Source organism: Leucopleurus acutus (genome assembly GCF_964270905.1).
Source record: "Leucopleurus acutus genome assembly, chromosome: 9".
NCBI classification, from domain to species: domain Eukaryota; kingdom Metazoa; phylum Chordata; class Mammalia; order Artiodactyla; family Delphinidae; genus Leucopleurus; species Leucopleurus acutus.
The window spans coordinates 24,217,539-24,231,775 of NC_139144.1; the positions used below are offsets into that span (position 1 = coordinate 24,217,539).

Here is a 14,237-nt window from a genome sequence, read left to right on the forward strand (position 1 = left end):
CTTTGTGCAAAAGCCAGTTAAAATGAATGTTTATGTTCCTCCACTGCCCCATGAAAAGCTGCATTTAGCTGGGTTAGCCCAAAGAAAATGCTTCAACCTTTAGATTTCCTGTGTGCCTCAGTGGGAGAGTTTATAGCTAGTAACAGAGAAAAAATGGCTAGAGAAATTCTTAGCTTAATTACCAACATTAAGCTATAGTTCTGATTCTAGAGCTTAGAACACTTTGAACACTTTGATTCTAACTGATGAAAAGGAATTAAAAAAACAGGTTACAACTAAGAGAGCTACCATTGCAATTGGCACTCTACAAAAATAGTAAAAACAAAATTTCACATAGGAAAATTCTCATTCCTCTCCTGCTGTAGGAAAACAGCAAAGATATACTCTTGAAGTTATCTTCTGTGTTACTAGTTTAATATCATCCATTAAAAGGAGAACCCCAGTAAAACATCTGTTTTTCTGTTTTATTGCTGTGATATGAAGTACTCTCCTCGCTAATTAATTCATTTATCCAGCAAATATTCATTGAGTCCAGGGACACTTCTAGGTGCAAGGAATCCATCAGTGAACAATAAACAAAAATCCCTTGGGGGTTTCCCTGGTGGTGCAGTGGTTGAGAGTCCGCCTGCCGATGCAGGGGACATGGGTTCGTGCCCCGGTCTGGGAAGATCCCACATGCCGCGGAGCGGCTGGGCCCGTGAGCCATAGCCGCTGAGCCTGCGCGTCAGGAGCCTGTGCTCCGCAACGGGAGAGGCCACAACAGTGAGAGTCCCGTGTACCACAAAAAAAACAAAACAAAACAAAACAAAATCCCTGTTCTCTAGAGCCATTCTAGTGGTCAGACAGTAATAAATGTAAAAATTATGTTGTATGCTAGCAGGCACGTACTATGAAAAAAATAGAGCAAAGTAGGATGATGGGCGGGTGTCAGCTACGCGGCTGAGGTGGAGTTAGGGCAGGTTAGATCAGGCCTCAACGAGAAGCTGACATTTGAGCAAAGACTGAAGTTCACTGGATACATTTTTTTTAAACTTGAAGCTTTCAACTTCAAACTTTACTTTGTTCTACCAAATCTTACATATTTATTTCTAAATAGTGTATTCAATATAATACTTCAATATAGCTTATTATACAGTATTGTAAAATTATTAACAATATATATATTATTGTATAATCACAATGTATAATCCACCCTCTACCTTTTTCAGAGAAAGGTTGTCATAGTTATGAAAGAAACTTGAACTGAGCTCAGCGTGGGGAACTGGAGCAGGCATGAGAGGGGCTCGTCCATGAGCTACATATATGAGTTACACCTGCTCCTTCCTTCAGGAACTGCCGCTGGGAAGGGGCTGACCACGTGAGCTGTCACTGCTTCTGCCTCTCACGCTGCTGTTGCTCCTTAGCCTTTGGCCAGTTTACACCTGTGTGCCCTGCATTTCACTGCTGACACAGAGGTAGCTCTATGTGCCTCTCTATTCAGGAAAGAAAATAACCCACAACTTTTTTTTTTTCCTTTAATTTGAATATGCTTTGTACACTTGACACCTTTGAGTAGTTTATTTCCTATCTGGATAGGATAATCTATCATTCCTTCTTGCACTGTTAACTCTTGCACTGTTAAGTCAACTCACGTTGACTTCCATATATACATTCTTAATGTTCATCTAAGCTCTCGAAAACATACTTCAGGATATCTGATCCTTTAAATCAGTAGTTCTCAGACTTTAGGGTGCACGTGAATCACACCGTGAGCTTGTTGAGACAGAATTCTGCATCTACCCCGAGAGTCTGATTCTACAGGCCTGGGGTTTAACCTGAGATTCCGCATGTTTAACAAGCTCCCAGGAGGTGTTGGGTGCTTCTGGTCTGTAGATCTAACGTGATTTGAGTAGCAAGGTTCTGAGTATTCTCACTTGGTCCAGTGGACACAGAAGCTATGGTTTCACTGGTCACGTTCCAAGTCCACTGAGGGACTTTCCCTCGGGTGCCTGGCTTGAGCCTCCTGCCCCATCGTACTGGTCACTTTCCAGGTCTGCTGAGTGCATGGCCTGGGCTCCCTGACCCATCAGGCTATACTTTCCTTCTGATCTTGCTGACCCCTGGCTACACTGGCCAGTGAGCCTTCCCAGCCAACACTGGCCTCGCTCTACTCATCGCATCCCTCTGGCCTCACCGGATCCTTCAACCTCTGAGGACCTGCTCAGCAGCCTTCTCATTGCCCTTGGAGGAGTTCCTCATCCTGCCTCTCTTGCTTTGGTCCTGAAGGAGCAGCTTGGTGGCAAAACAGATCAAGAAAGACCCCTCCACACAGACACCCCCCCAAACAAGTGACCTGGCCTTATCTTTCCAACCATCTTTTGTTAAAAAAAAAAAAAAAAAGAATCAAAAACTCCACAACTTCACTTTATCTTAAAGGCTGTGAAGGCACAGAACAAAATGATGTATTTGATATGAAATAACAGCAATTCACATTCAAGTGGCTGATATCCCCGTAAGCCAGGGGAAATAACTAACACAAAACAAAGAACCAAAACTAAGCAACAAACAAAACCCAAACCACCTTTTCAGTCCTTTTAAGTCCTTTAATTCTTTCCCACACTACCTAATGTCAGTCTAAACCCAGCAGGTCTGATCTGCAATAATTACAGCCCGGGGTGACTTGACAAGGTGGCATGCAGATTTCCAGCCCTAGCCTTCTGAAACTCTTCCACAAGTTCGCACCGGACTCGCATGCCAAGGCCCCTGTCTATCATCGCCTCTCTCTTTCCATGAACAGTTTTTCTCCACACAGGCCTTTCTCCACTGCAGTGTTTTCCAAGCTTTTCCATCTTAATGCCTTCCCATGTCTTTGCAGCTCACAGCTGGAAATCCCATTATCATTGCTTTGTAGCAATTTCTCATTTCTTTCTATTTCTATTGTTAGTTAACTGTGAAAATTATTTCCTCTTGCAGGAAAAAATGCCCATATGCTTATTTGAGCTGGAGTCCTGCTGTTCATTATTAGCCAAAAGCCGTGCTGTCATGTTTAATGCACACCCTGAGATGTCAATACCATTTTGTCTATATGAAGGCAGAAACCCATTTGATATAATTTATGAGACCTCCTGCGGGTGGGGACCCAGTCACGTCAGGCGCCTCTCCCTTTGTAGCACATCAGCAATTAACTGAGGCTAGTGCATTTTGTTTGTATATTATCTCTGGACTTACAGTGGAGGAAAGCAGGAAGGAAAGGCATATGGGAGATATTTACAGTAGACTTACCCTTCCTGATATAATCTTTTTGAGGTGCAACATTCTGGTCTTCCAGACACTATATTCTGGCTTTGAATGCTTCAGGGAGATTTAGGCTTCTGCTTTATGGTTTCACTGTCAGAATTGTAATGTGCAGCCTGAGCGTGTCTTAAATCATTCAATTGAAAGAATAAACCAGAGCAAATCTAAACACAATGAGGATAACCAGCAAAACGTAATCTGAAGAGGTTTATCATAAATACTGAATGCCTGTCCACCGGAGGGGAGAAAGGACTCAGGAGTGTAAAGCCAATGTTCAGAAGGGCTGGGAACCCGGGAACCTGTGTACCGACCCGGCAGAAAGCTGTCCTGAGGCTGGCGGTAACCACCGGCTGCACTCAAACACCTGAGCTTCATTCTCAGCGATATGTGTTCCATTTGGGTAACAATTCTCTAGTTTCTGTGCCAGGCCAAGATCAGCTAGACCATTCCCTCCTGGAGTCAGCTGACACTATGCCTTTCCTATAACTCAGTCATGCAATCCCTTCTATCTCTGAAGAGTGGGAGATGCAGTCCCTTCTATCTCTGAAGAGGGGGAGACGGGCGAAGAGAAGACGGTGCCACGAATGTGGTGCTAGTTTACCCACAAAGCAGACAAAGCATGAGCCTATGGAGGTGGCGGGAGTCCAGCAAAGTAAGAACTGTGTATCTCAAAGACTGTACTGAAGTAAGCATTACGGGAAGAACTGGAACATCGTTGTTTCCCCTTACATTTATTTTACAGTTTAATCTTTTACTTGTATTTATGTATGAGAAGGGACCTGACCGTATTTCAGTGCTTAGGGACCACTTATGAACCTTTTGTGAACCTGACATAGTCACACTGGGTCCCACTTAAGACATGTCTTTTACAAGGAGTGTTTTATGGCTGTTATTTTAATACATGCTCACAAGTCTCGCTTTGCTGTGTTTTTTGTGTGTATTAATGAATATTGTTATTTTATGCAGTCACTCTGATGTATCACATATGTAATTTCTCCAGAGCCCTTCGCAAATTCCCAATATTGTGCCAACTGAAGTTGACTTCCTGAACATCCTCTCGTGGTAATCCCCTAATTCAAACCTGGTGAGATTCTGCAGCATTGAACTCGATTTTACTTCTGTTTATCCCCGTGTTTTCTCTCCCCGGTAGTTGTGATTGAAAACATACACCATTCTGCTGTTGAAAGTCATCTCCTCGCCTATATCTTCTGTCATACTGCATGTTTATCTGTGAGCTGCTGCCCAGAGAGACTAGGGGTCCAATACAAGTAAATCATTGAAATATTGAAGAGGAATCCAATCCATTTGAAGAAAGAGTAATGTCCCTCTCTTCATGAAATGTGCATTGATTTATGATGATATGGAAACACTGGCATGTTTTGAAAACTTAAATACCAAGAAAAAAACAAATAAAGCAAGCCTCAAAAAACTTTTACATGAATCCTAAAAGATTTCTTTTTGTATATGATACTGAATGATTTTTCCCTTCACCCATACATACACAATATAACCCAAAGTGTGGAAATAAAGAGAATCAACTCACAGGCTGTCCAGGCTCATCTCCCCCGAGGATTCTGAAGCCAAATCCAGACTGCATCCTGCGAAGGTGAACATCCAGCTCCTTGTAATCCGGACCTGGCATAGAGGAGACCCCACTGAGTGATGAGTCCTGCCTCCCCCCAACCCGCGAGGGACTGAACACGCCGATGAGATGGATTAATTTTGTGGGTGTGATTAATGAGAGTGCCGTTAGAGTCGGTGAAAAGCACAGAGGATAAGAAAAAAATATATGGTAACAAAAAAGTAGCTATTCCAAAATTAGGTAGTCTCTGGATTAGCACTGACCAGCCAAGGGCATTACTAGGGTATTGCCATAGGCAGAAAGAGCACACACATTTTCTGGGTGAAAAGAAAAATCAATGCCTCCGTAATTCTTCATCTTCCTGAAAGGACTGAGATTGCCCTCAAGAAGACTGGCTGTCACTTTGGCGATGTTACTCTGACTAGAACAATTGTTTTAGAAGTATGAGAGAACAGATGGCAATGCCCTGGAAGTACCTGGTAAAGGACTACTTAGTAATTTACTAGTAGCTGTTTATGACTTGATGTGTTCCATTTAGTGTGTGTAGGGGAGGGGGATATAAACTTACACCTCATGGAAGGTGTCTCTTTTAAAATTGTTAAAGTTCGAAAATAGAAAATCTGAACTTTTCTCTATTGAGGTTTGGGTGAAGTTTTGGTTTTCTGACAAACTCCTTTAGGTTTTTCATAACTCAGGGACAGAAATTTGCCTGGGTCTAAGTGAACTCTTATCCCCCAAACATTTTAAAATGTGGAAGCCACTCGTAGATTCACTACTGACTCTGTAAACATATTCAAAATAAACTAGACAAGGGATATTTTTCTGTAGTTAGCTGAAAGAACAGAAATGTACTTAAAAATAAGCTGGGAAACTCTTCCGTCATTTTTTTTTTTCAACCCTAGAATAAACTAAAACCATAAGAAATATTTTAACTTTTTAAAGAGAATATGATTTAAATATGATTTAACCTTACCCCCTGCCCCTGGCCCTTTGAACCTTCCCCAGGGGCAAATATCTCAATCATGACGGGGCTGTGTATACTTTCAAGGCCACTGTTAGGATGTTAATCAATGATTAGCAACTTTGGGGAATGCTTATTAATGCCATCCTTTGCTTAAGAAGTATTTAGTGATCTTTGGGCCTTAATGGTTTAAAGGACGTATTAGAACTGATAGATGCAAGTATTAAGTTAAATTCTCCTTGCTTAAGCAGGATGGTTTTGGAAATTGGGATGGGATTTCAGAGGAGAATCCTCATGAGACAGGAAGCTTATGTCTGAGCCATCTGGGTATACAGTAATAGCCATAGTTGAGAGAGACACTCAATAAGTGATGGCCAGGCAAATGTTTTCCAGACTCTACAGTAAGTGGAGCTGCTGAAGTGATGCAGTAAACAGAGCACAACAGAACAGGGCTTGCCTTTGTGCCCTCCAACCTGAGCAAAGCATTTCCAGTGATATGTGAAAGGCAAGTCACTCACTTCTGAAATGTAGGCATAAGCTGATTGTCTGTCTAGTGTTCTCAAGGAAAAAAAAAGCTAAATCAGCCATATAAGTACATATGTATATATGTCCAAGTCACATCGTCCAAGACTCTATGACTTTCGTGCCCTTTTAGGACCAGATGCATGTATAACCGAAGTCTTTCCCATTCAGTGACGAATATAAAACTCGAAGAAGAATAACCAACTGGATTTCCACATCCATTAGTCATCCTTTATGAATTGTATAATCATTCATATTTTAAAGGTACGACAACTTAGAAAAATTCAGTTCCTCTTAAACACTTTGTTAGAGTTGAGTGGTAAAAGGAGAATGAACACTTTGCCCTACACTCTCCAAGTCTCAACTGACTTTTGAACTCAGTTTATTGCGAGGTCTACAACATTATATATGAAATCACATATTGGGGTGTGTGCTAAACCTTCAGGACTCTGCAGGCAAGTGGAGCAGCCCTACAGAGTCATGGCAGGTACCTGTATTTCTCCCAACACAGGCAGAAAGGCGAGGGGAGAGGGGAGGGCGACAGATAATACCCAGTCGCCGTTCAAACCTCTAAAACTTGGTTATATGGCTGCTCCCATCAATCTCTTCTCTAGGTTCCTTTAAGCTTAGAGGACTCGAGACCATATATACATAAAAATCACAAAGAGAGCACGATATACTTTCGACATTCAAAATGATACAGCTAGCGTATGTTTAACCAGAACCTTCCATTTACTTGTAGATAGTCTCATTTTTGCATTGCTGCTGAGTATGGTAAGTGAGAAATTGTTCCTCCAGTGGCTTCAGCACCGATCCATATTGCATGAGGAGCTCTACAAGGACTTTACCGTGTGATCCATTTTATTTGCTAAGGAAAACTTTCCCCCGAGGAAATGCTGAAATCATAACAATCCCAGTAATGGCATTTTTGAGATGTGCCAAGGTACAAGGGAGCTGTCGTGTCAGAGGATGCTGTGATTCCTGGGAGAATTGGAAAGCTTTTCCTTAATGAATGACTCAGGACTCCTTTATATTTAGGAGAAAAATATAGATCTATGTTTGCTAGTTAATTTTATTTAACTCTGAAGAACTCTGAAGATGTAAGCAGGGAATATATCCCCCGCCCCCATTCTTTGTGTGCATTTTGGTGACATTCCGATCCCCTGACTACTGCTCTGACCACTCTGATTTCAAATATAGGGAGATATATGCCAACCACGTCATCTTCACCCTCCGTTCTTCCAGGCCAAGACGGCCAGCTTCATGGCACATGTGCCCGTAGAGAGGCAAAAAGAGACCCGTTAGAGAAGTGTGCCTGCAGATGTAATTTACTTTTTATTTCTTTGTTAATTCTGAACACAGACTCAGAGGCTGCAGGGCGTGGAAACTTAAGAGAAATAGCCAACTGGAAAAAAAAGTTTAAATGATGGACTGTGCCTTAAGGCAGTTTATTTTTTTTCTTTTTCTTTTTTTTTTTGTTATTGCTTAAGGAAAATAAGAGCTTTCAGAAAGAGAATTTTTCCTTTGTTTCTCCCTCCCTTCGCCCATCCATGTGAGTCTGGCTTTAGAAAATAACTAACACTATATGCACATAGCTAGAAACATTACTTTTCTCCCTTCCTGCTTTGTTAGCTCTCTTGAAAGATTACAATGTTTCTGATACTCTCCTTTAGCTGCTCTTCTGGTCTGATGACATACTTAAAATGATTGTTATCATGCTTTATCTCTTCCCCTGTCAATGCAAGGACTTAAAGCAAAGAAATTCAAGGGCAACTCTTCACCCCACTGTTATAGAATTTAACAATCCTCACCCCTCTCTCCAGTTGGTTTGCAAACCATGCACCTGGCAGGCTGTTAGATGAAGGGGTCTGGGGGACACCTAGTGGGACCTGAGTCACTCTGGATGTCACTCAATCATGCCCCTACCAACATCCCTTTCTTTTTTTCTTCTTTGTGTTCAGTCTGTATCTGTGCTCTTTTTTTCTTTTTCTTTTTCTTTTTCCTTTTCGCAGAACTGTGAGGGGTGCTCTCAGGCATTTCTTGGTGCAACTCAAGATGAGGCAGTCATTGTGAAGAAATGGACTAAGAGAGTCAGAAAACTCTTTGGACGTTGGTGTTCAATGGTTAGCCATGGCCAGTGTTGCTTGTTCCTTAGAAGCTGGGTCCTAGGATCCTCAGGAATTATGAAATAATGCATCTTAAGATCCTCGTCCCAGATGGGACTTCGCATGACCACGGTGGCAAGCTACAGAAATGGAATTTACAAGTCCTGATTAATCCTGGGCTCTCAATAATATTGAAAAAGCTACATCCAGGTAGCAGGGTAACCTCCGTCATAATAAAGAAAAGCAGAATTTCAAAAGCTGATTCTTATTTTGTACTAAGACGCCAGGAAGACTTCACATGCTATACGTACCCTTGGTCTAGCTTTTGAAAGACACGGTTCTGTGCACCGCTTCAGGAAAAAGGGTGGGTGACTGAACACAACTGATTAATTTTGTGAATGGATTCAAGCTTCAAAAATGCAAAGAATGGCATTTTTATGGATTAATTTGGCACATGGAATGCTGCTGTAAACATGTCAATTAAATTTTGGTACTTGAATCCCCTTTCATGTTTTAATTAAACATAAGCACCACAGGCTTATTATCACATTTTGACACAGATAATGAATTCATTCAATTTTTCCTCTTGAAAAAGTATTAATTTTTTGGCTTTTCCTTGGAAAGAGATCTAGAAAAGACAGTACGAGGAAGGAATCAAGAATCAAAGGTGGTTATTAAATATGTCCCTGCCAAAAAAAAAAAAAAAGTCCCTGGCATCTGGATTTCCAATGCACTCTAGATACAAAATGAATTAAACAGGAATTAAATAGTTTTTATTGATCAAATCTAACATTACCAGGTAAATAACTAACACATTCTTGTCTTAAAATAATCCCTTCTCTCTACTTTTTTCTCTTTATACCTTTGGTAATATGAATGTGGCCAGACATGTTTTAGCCATAGTAGAAGCCATCTCCCACTCTCTGTTTGGTTCTCTTCAAATAACCAAAGCTTTCAAATAAACTCAGATTTTCCCATCTGAAATACTCCCTTGCTCTCCCCATCCATTTCTCTCTTGAAAGAGTGGTCTCTACGGAAGCCTTCACTCTCTCTCACGTCTGACTTACTCCTGACGGTCTGGTTTCTGTTCTCTTGGCATTCCTGAATTGCTCTCTTTAAGGTCTTTGATGACATCCTAATGACCAAATCCAATGGCCATTTTTTTCTTGTGATTGTTTTTCTTGTGATTTTTCTTGTGATTCTCATTGTGATCGATTTCTGTGTCTCATTTGATACTGTCGACGCACCCTTTATGACCCCTGATTTCTATTGTTTCTAAACAAGAAAAGGTCTCCTTCCGGAAGGGATTTCTACTCTTGGTTTCCGTGATACGCCACACCCTAGTTTTCTTGTCTTTGGGTGGGATTGTTCATTCAAAGGTCCTGACTATGGATTCATTGCTCTTATTAACATTCTCCCTTGGTGATGGCATAATTATCTTTGTCTATCTATAACATTCCATATGCACAGCGTGTAGGAGTTGCTTAAATGTTTCTTGAATTGGTTTTAACATACTCGCCAATCTAGTGTACCTAATAAACCACAGCGTTATTCTTCTACTGAGTTTTCAGTTAGCTTCATAATTACATTAGGACTTCCTACCGTCAATTTTACCTCTGTACCTAAGCATCTTCTGCAGCTAAAGTTAGTAAAATACCTTATAATTATGATAAATTTATCCGATTCAAAATCATGACACATAATTTGATAAGGAACATTTTATAAATATGAGAAATAGTATAGGAGTTCTACTTATTTTGGATGGAGTCATAATTTTCCAAAATAGTTTCCTAACTTGTGTGGACACTGAACAAAATATTTGGATTGTTCTTTTCCTGAAAGTCTGGATTGCATAGTAGTATAATACACTCAAACTACATTATAACTTTTCTCTTTCAAGTAATGTATATTTCTTGAAATGTAAAAATATCATTTTGCGCATATATCAAGGTAATGTAAGCTCTTGAGAAGTTCTTCTCTTTCTTCTTTTGTTTTTAAATAAAGTACCTTCAGAAGCTGAAATTTTCAAGAAATGTGCTTGCTGTGGCCAGGAAGCTGAGGTTTAGAATTCAAATTAAATCCTGCTTTCATTTTGCAGCTGTAATCACTAGGCCTCAGTTTTCCTCTGGTTATAGGATATTCTTCAAAATTACAAGGAGTTTACAGTCATATATTCTTATATACTAAGAATAATAATGCTTTAAACATTTTCAGACCAAGCTAAACAAATACTTTAGGCATTATTTAGGGACACAATGCTAAGCAGCATCTCCCGTATTTTCTACATATCCAAAAAAAATGACATGGAAACTTACAGAATGAAATGATCTCAAGCACATATATTCTCCAAGGGGTGTTAGAACATGCTGAGATGGATAATGAGCTGTCGTCATGGAAACACTCTAGAGATGTGTGCTGTGAGCCCACAGACCTGAAACAGTACTATTGTTATGAAACGTTCTTTTCTACAATTGTTTCAGTGTTCTCACTTTCCATCCAGTGGTCTAACCTGCTGTTCAAAGCACTTCCTAAGAGTAAGAAAATATGAATATTCCTTTATCTCCTTCATTTCCATAACATTAAATATTTCAGTCCAAACCAAATTAATAACTATTTTCAGAATAATTAGGTCAAAATTTTTCTTTTAAGTAAATTAATTTATTATAGCTAAAAACTCTTAAACTTGAAACTACGCTATTCTAACTTAAAATACTATTGAAATGTAGCACTTTATAATTGGCATGGTTTAAAAAAATTAAATTGATACAGGTATTTACTTGATGTGAAAAGAATTTCATTCTACATTAGCAATATTTTTAATAAGTCCTCGGAAACGTCTAAATTTCAAATCTCTTGAGATACTCTAGCTTCTTATTTCTATTTATCTAGTCCAGTGCTGTCCAAAATAAACAAAATGTAAGTTACACTGGTGATTTAAACATTTCTATTGACCACATTTTAAAAAGCAAAACGAAATAGGTACAATCAATTTTAATAATATACATTTAACCTAATATATCCAAAATATTATTTAAGCATTAATCAATATTAAAAAATAATTAATGAGATATTATACATTTCTTTTTTTTTTTAGTACTAAGCTTTTGAAATCTGGTGTGGATTTACGCACGTCTTACAGCACATTCAAATTCAGAGTGGCCACATTTCAAGCGCCTAATAGCCACACGTGTCTAGAAACTTCTGTATTGGCTAGTGTGGATTTAGTCAATCTGGTGGCTTTCTTTGGTACCTGGCTTTGAATCTAATCTTTTACTAAAGCATTTTATGAAAGAACTTAATGAATATGACTATTTTCCTTTGTCTTTTGTTTGTCTGTTTCCTTGGCAGCCATCAGGCCAAATGTGGTGAGCCTTGCCCTCTACCTTAAATATGTGCTTGTGCGGGGTGAGTGAAATTAACATGGTGACTATATACTAATTAACTGATGCTACTCAGAAGAATGATTTGTTACACAGAATGGAAGACGTTGCATTCACAGGACTGTGAGTACTGAAGAATACTTGCCAGAGGAATCCATTCGAAAACTGGTCCTTGGTGGCACTTGTTCTGGATGGGAAAATGGGGAATTAAAATTGAAATTCGTTTACGGCATTTTAAAATTCATCTTTACTTTTGTTTGGTTTCAATTAGAACTCGCTCCCATTCTTGTTCTCGCGTTTAATGATTTTTTTTTCTCTAAAATCTATGGAAGTTAGTGGACAGATTTACCTGGTTTTATGTACATGAATATGTCTGTAAATGTATTTCTTTCACATGCAGGCAAAAATCTGAATTCTTGTAGATCAGAATGGAAAAAGAGATCATTATTTCCAAACATTAAGCTCTGATTCTCATCATAAGAATGCTTATTTGAAAGTAAAGTCAATCCAGAGCCCCAAATATACACACCATAAATAAAGGTCTTTGAAATCATGTTACGATATTGTGCCACCAAACACTGAAAAGTGAAAAAGTCAATCAATGATTATGTTGATTTACGTACACCAGTCCAAATATTTTGACACTTACAATTATTTGGATAGATGAAGTTATGTATAAGTAGTTGAGTAAAATTGGTCTATATTAGCAACAGGGATCCTTCATGAGAACTATGATGTCATCTATGCTACAAATAACATAAAAGTTTATGGACGTGAGTGTAAAATACTATATATATTCCATAATATATGTATGAAGTACTAAGAAAAAAATGGGTATTTTATCATTAAACTTAAAAACTTAAAAGGAGACCAAATTCTGATTGTTTTCTTACTGAGCTTTGTTTGCTTTGAATAAAGAGTTCTATACTATTCAACACAAAAAATGAAATAGAAGCCTCTTGAGGGCGATAATGAGGCTGTTCCCCAGGGTATCCTGCACAGTTAGCCTCACTCATGAGGAGAATGAGACTCCCTTCCAGGCGATCTGTCTTTTCACAGTAAATTCGTTTTCCAGCAGAATTGTTATTTTTTTTAAGAACCTCCATGTTTACTGTGACTGCTTAGGATCATGAATTGAGAAATATCGTTTCATCATAAAGATGGAGCTGTAACAGGGATGGAAGATTGCTCCCTTCTAAACATTTCCATTAGTTGTGAAGGTGACACTTTACATTATCATAATCTCACCAGGACCTACTGGCCATCAGCAATTAGACTCAGTTTACTGCAGCCCCAGTGGCCTCATTTTTATTCATGGAAGTACTCTGGGTTACACTGTCAACTTGTGCTACCACCAACATGCTTTGACAAACTAAATAACTTTCAATCAAGGACTGATTTTAGAGTTTACTTCTCACATTTCCACCTCGTTTTATCCCCTGTCTGATTCCTGGAGAATTAAGTTTTAAACTACTGAATGAAATAAATTTATAAGCTATCGGATTGAATCTAATTTCTAAAATACATGGGAAAAACGTGTCTCCAACCTAACTTTTATTTCACTATCGTTATTACTTAGCGATTTCTTTCTCTACTAAAATGAACTGCTGGAAATATAATACCCTAGTTACTTACAAAGCTACTCAAAAATACTTTTTTTTTTTTTTTTGTAGTACGCAGGGCCTCTCACTGTTGTGGCCTCTCCCGTTGCGGAGCACAGGCTCCGGACGCGCAGGCTCAGCGGCCATGGCTCACGGGCCCAGGCGCTCCGTGGCATGTGGGATCTTCCCGGACCAGGGCACGAACCCGTGCCCCCTGCATCGGCAGGCGGACTCTCAACCACTGCGCCACCAGGGAAGCCCTCAAAAATACTATTTTTGAAATTAGACTTCCAAATTAAAATTTACATATGAAAAATGGCAAACAAACTTAACTGGACCTACTGATCTCTTTTTCAACATACTATAACTGCAAAGTGACGCATAATGTGATATATCAGAAACTCTGACTGAAAGGCAATTTTTTTTTTTCACAGATCAAACCATAACATAAATTATACTCAAGACAGCAATAACGCTTTTCCTGAACAAGGTACAGGAAATTAACCTTCACAGTACAGTTGAGGACATTTTAAATGATAATGTTATTAAAATTTTCTGGTCTTTTTATGATTCTGATATTAAAGTCACTGATAAAAATGTCTTAACATTTACATATCATCTTATTTTGATTTTTCACTAAAATAAAATAGTGCTCCAGAGAACATCTGCGGGTAGTACTGGGCCACCCACAGGCCACTGGACTCCAGCAGTGTCCAAGCACATTTGGCCAGGGCTTGATCTAGCAGCGTTCAGATGTGTAGATGTTCTCCTAGAAGCCAAGGCAGCCTTTCATGATCACTGAATAGCTGCGCA

General features: G+C 39.2%; 1 protein-coding gene across 3 annotated transcripts in view; it reads right to left on the reverse strand.

The window, feature by feature from the left end:
• Positions 1–14,237, reverse strand: part of MAGI2 (membrane associated guanylate kinase, WW and PDZ domain containing 2) — a gene marked incomplete at its 3' end in the record, with an annotated part of 1,335,869 nt that overhangs the window by 149,763 nt on the left and 1,171,869 nt on the right. For 2 of the 3 annotated variants that reach the window (XM_082846748.1, XM_082846750.1), the window contains exons 13-14: positions 11,969–12,010; positions 4,817–4,908 (exon numbers count right to left, since the gene is read on the reverse strand). In XM_082846748.1, coding sequence (XP_082702874.1) covers positions 4,817–4,908; positions 11,969–12,010 — 134 coding nt within the window. The remainder of the gene's footprint in view (positions 1–4,816; positions 4,909–11,968; positions 12,011–14,237) is intronic. The other variant, XM_082846749.1, reaches the window with a different exon arrangement.